The sequence below is a fragment of the Bactrocera latifrons genome, unplaced genomic scaffold, assembly GCF_001853355.1.
Source record: "Bactrocera latifrons isolate USDA-ARS-PBARC rearing strain unplaced genomic scaffold, ASM185335v1 scaffold_139, whole genome shotgun sequence".
Classification (NCBI taxonomy): domain Eukaryota; kingdom Metazoa; phylum Arthropoda; class Insecta; order Diptera; family Tephritidae; genus Bactrocera; species Bactrocera latifrons.
In genome coordinates, this window is record NW_017534841.1 from 877,448 (window position 1) to 882,008 (window position 4,561).

The 4,561-nt window shown below is 41.4% G+C and overlaps 1 protein-coding gene across 1 annotated transcript; it reads right to left on the reverse strand.

Moving 5' to 3' along the window:
- Positions 1-3,495: 3,495 nt before the first annotated feature.
- On the reverse strand, positions 3,496-4,358 carry LOC108965326 (trypsin alpha-3-like). Its single transcript, XM_018927653.1, has one exon. The coding sequence runs from the start codon at positions 4,356-4,358 to the stop codon at positions 3,600-3,602; it is 759 nt and encodes a 252-aa protein (XP_018783198.1). The 3' UTR covers positions 3,496-3,599.
- Between the last annotated feature and the right edge of the window lie 203 nt (positions 4,359-4,561).

Below are 4,561 nucleotides of genomic sequence, written 5' to 3' on the forward strand. Positions count from 1 at the left end.
GTGACCTAGGCGGCATCAGCAGCCGGAGCGTTGGCAACACAAACACAAGGGTGCGTTTTCAAATCACAACGGGACTTTTACATTATATGCTGAGCTCGGCATTGTGCACAATATTTACATATATATGTGTATACATACATATGTACATCTATACGTACACTTAACGGTAGTGCATAAGTGCTATGCGGCAGCCAACAACGCAGGCGGATGAGTCGTTCGGTATTGGTGCTAATATGGTGGCTGTAGCGAGTCAGTGCGCCCAGCGGCGTCAATGGACCAAAATAATGCACAACACGACGAGGGTGGGCGGGGTGACGTGACATGGCGTTAGTGAAAGCGGTGGCGCGTGTTCGGTGCGCTTGTTTTGTGGGTTGCAGTTTCAAATGCGAATAAGTTTTTAAGTGGTCGCTCATGCAGTAGCGTCACTGTGTGGAGCGGTGAGGAAGCCGCTGTTGCTGCTAAGGTGTGACTGAAGCGGCAGTGGCTGCTGACTGTATTCCTGCCTGGGACGGTTGATCGGTCTCAAACTGCAGCTCTTTGGTTCATTCGTCAGCCCCGGCTGGCGACACGACGCGCCGCGTGGTGGTGTGCCGTTGATTGGGCGTTGGGTAGGTAGTTGTGAGTGCGCGCGGTGGCGTCGTTTCGTGGGGTGGGCTTTGGCTGCTGCGGTGCGGATTTTTGTGCTGTATTTCAAACTCTTGTTACTAGCTGCCATTATGATTTTTAAAAGCCATTTCAGCGCGCATTTTTTGCTTGCCTCTTGTTTTTATTTTGCCGTTTTTGTCGTTGTTGTTTTTTTATTCGCTTTTTATTTGCATCTCATTGAAAACTGTGAATTTTTATAATAAGCACTTTTTGTGTACTGCTGCCGCTGCTGCTGCAGATTATTGTCGATGATTGTGATTGCGTTTTATGTACTTTTCCTAGTTGATTTTTTCCCGCTGCCGCTCCCTCTCGCCGTTCTGCTCTTTTGCCATTTTGAATTGCTTTGTTATAATGGCTGAATTCTGGCCGGCAAATGAATGTAGGCGGAATTTGTTGCTGTAACGAGAAAACCATATTAAAATTAAATGCAAAAAATGTCAATCCAAAATCGCTTTAAGCGCTCAATAGTCTTTTGATTCGTAATTAACCATATAATATGATATTTTTTCATGCTGCAGCCGCTCGTTATTTCAATAATAATAAGAAACAGTTATAATAAATAGTATGAAAGTCAAAATACTGCTGTTTATAAAAAAATAATACGTTTGAATTAAAACAATTTTATGAGATATGCATAATGGCTAAATATATAACGTTGGTATCTTCACCTTGAGCACGAAATTTGTAACATTCCGAAGAAAACTGCGTAGATCCTGTATACTTTATACATATGTAAATATAAATCAGAGAAGCTTTTCTTTTAGTGGAACCGCCAATATTGGGTTCCTATACAAGACATTTCCAAAGTAAATAGGACTTTTTGAATCTAGCGCCCTCGGTGGCGCCATCTATATGTCGACTTGTGCGTTAGAATCTGCCAAGTTTATCGATTGTCCAGTGAGAATTTCATGCCATTTCATTGATTGGAAATAAAGTTATTGCGTTTTAAGTGTCAGTATGTTTGTGTTATCGGTGCGAAAATGAGCTTTGAACAAAGAGCCAATTAATGTCTAATTATTATTATTAAATCATGTTTTAGAATTGGTAACACTTTTACCGAAACGTTTCAATTGATGAAAAAAGTTTATGATGATGATTGCCTATCCCGTGGCAGAGTGCACGACTGAGGTTTCAACGTTTTCAAAGTGGTCGTGAGCACATTAATGACGTTCAACTTGTGGGCCAATTAACATCCGTGATCACCGGAAATTCCGTCGAAAATGTGCGTGAATTCACTAAAAATCAGCCGAAATCATCATTGAAATTCATGGAAATGGACATTAAACCTCTTCAAAACATCGATTTATCGCATTTTGACCGAACATTTGTGCTTACGAAAGGTGTGTGCACGGTTTGTTCCACACAAATTGACTAGCGACCAAAAATTGCTCAGAATCGAAAGACGATTATTTCACCAAAAATCATATTTTTATCATTATCCGGTGTCACCGTTACATTTCGTGCGGAATCCCATTCCTCAACATATTTTTTTTGCTAGGTTGGTATGACACCTTTGCCTAAAGCCACATCAAGATTATCACCAGTGTTCAGTTTTAAGCTTGCTTTTCGGAAGTGTTATTATTCAATTACCCGTTTTAAGAACAACAAAGTGGTGAGGGCTGATGGATAAGAAGGAGCATGCATAAGCTTCTTAGGAAAATATGGTCGGATGATAGCATGCCCGACGATTACAATGTAAGTGTGCTCTGCCCAATTTACAAAAAGGGAAACCCCACAATCTGCGCCAACTATCGTAGGATAAGTGTCCTCAATATCGCATATCAGGTTCTCTCGAGCGTACTGTGTGAAAGATTGAAGCCCATCGTCAACAAACTGTTTGGCTTTAGGCCTGAAAAATTAGCAACCAGAACATATGTATATTCACCATGTACCAAATCTTGGAAAAGACCCGCGAAAGGAGAATCGACACACACCACCTCTTCGTCGATTTCAAAGCTGCTTTCGACAGCACGATAAGGAGCTGAGTTCATGCCGCGTTGTCTGAATTTGGTTGTTGTTGTTCTTTTCTGGATGAAATTGCAGATCTTGAACCTCTTCAGGTTTCTCTTCGTACCAAATGCGGCAATTTTGCTTGTTAACATACCCAAAGAGCCAGAAATGGGCCTCATCGCTGAACGAATTTGGCTCGAAAACGTCGGATCATCTTGGAACTTTTCAAGAGCACATACAATGAGTTGCGAACGACGCCGAATCGATCCTCCATGGTCTTCGTGTACACTCTCAGTTACGGCTGCAGCATTTACATCATTACGTGCTGGATGTGGTCTATTCGGTCGAATATTATCTAATGGTGTTTCTACGCTCAGCAGGCCAATTATGTTAATTGAAAATAGGGCATCTACTTGGATCACCCGTTATAACATATACCAGATATACAAATTGACCTATCCAAATCAAATCCCTATATAGTAAAATTTTTAAATTCCACACGGTACCTTAAGCTGTACAGGCATCCTTTGCACCCAATGAACCAGCTCAAAAGATTTAGTCATAACCGATCAACCCCTTTGCTCCATCACAAGGCGCACTGCGGCGTAATTTCTGAACTATGACATGTCATGGAACAGTGCTACGACTGTGATATCGTAATTTTAAACACACTGGACAAGAATACTCGATCCACTAGTATTATACTCAATAAATAATGATCATATAGTGAATAATACTATATGGGCTAAAATCAACCCAATAAATTGATATCCTCATAATCAGTTTCTTTTTTGCCAAAATGTAAATTAAAAATGACTCTAAAAAGCCCTTAGTTTCGAAGAACCCAATTTCCTTTGTTAGAAGTCAAGTGCTGATAAGTGCTTTATTTCCAGCATACTAAACGATTTATAATGCGTACATATGTATAATAAGTATATAGATTATTGTCAAGCAAAGATAACAGTACTTATGGCAAAAACATACAATTCTGCTCCACTTCCTGCTTACGCATATAATTTAAGTGCATGTTCAATGAAACCATGCACCTTGCTTATGTCTGTGTAAACGCTCGGATATTCGACACGCCCACAACCCATACCCCACGAAACAATGCCAGCCTGTTTACCGTTGCATATCATCGGACCGCCAGAATCACCCGAACACGAATCCTTTCTGCCCGGTTCCGAAGCGCACATCATATATTGTGTAATAGCGCCGATACCGCGATATTTGTGCTGACAAACTTTCCGGCTCACGACAGGTACATGGATCTCTTGCAATTGGTTTGAGACGACGCCGTTTTCTTTGGTGTAACCATGACCAATAACCAAGCAACTCGTACCGACAGCCACCGCGGTCTTATGCAATGTTATCACCGATGCACTCGGTATGGCAGAGGAGAGTATCAACACCGCTACATCATAATTTTTTGTCTCCTTATCGTATTCTTTTGGAACCAGCGCGTACTTGATCGTTCTAACCACTCCATTGTCGTCCAAATTAATGGTGTCCGCGTGTATGCTCAGCTCCTCCACACTGAAGTCTTCCACACAGTGCGCAGCCGTGAGTACAGCATTGTTTCGCACCAACGAACCGCCGCACTTGAACTCTCCCCGATAGTGCAGACGCACATAATAAGGATATTTCTGTTGAATCACCGCACCCCCGCCAACAATACTCTTGAACACTTGTTTCCCATAAATATGGCCAATTGCAAAATATAATATTAATTGCAAAACTAATTGTCGACTGAATTGACACATAGTAAGTCACTGGCACAACTGAATGCGTTCCCGTGTGCGCCTAGTGCTTTTATAGATATACACATCTATATATGTACATCCGTAGGGTTTATCGAAATCGACGTTTCGGATTTGGAGTGCATCGCTCAGTTTTTCAGTTGGTGACTCCATATTTCGTGCGAAATTTACAAAACTTTCATTTATAGACTAATTTCTCGATACTC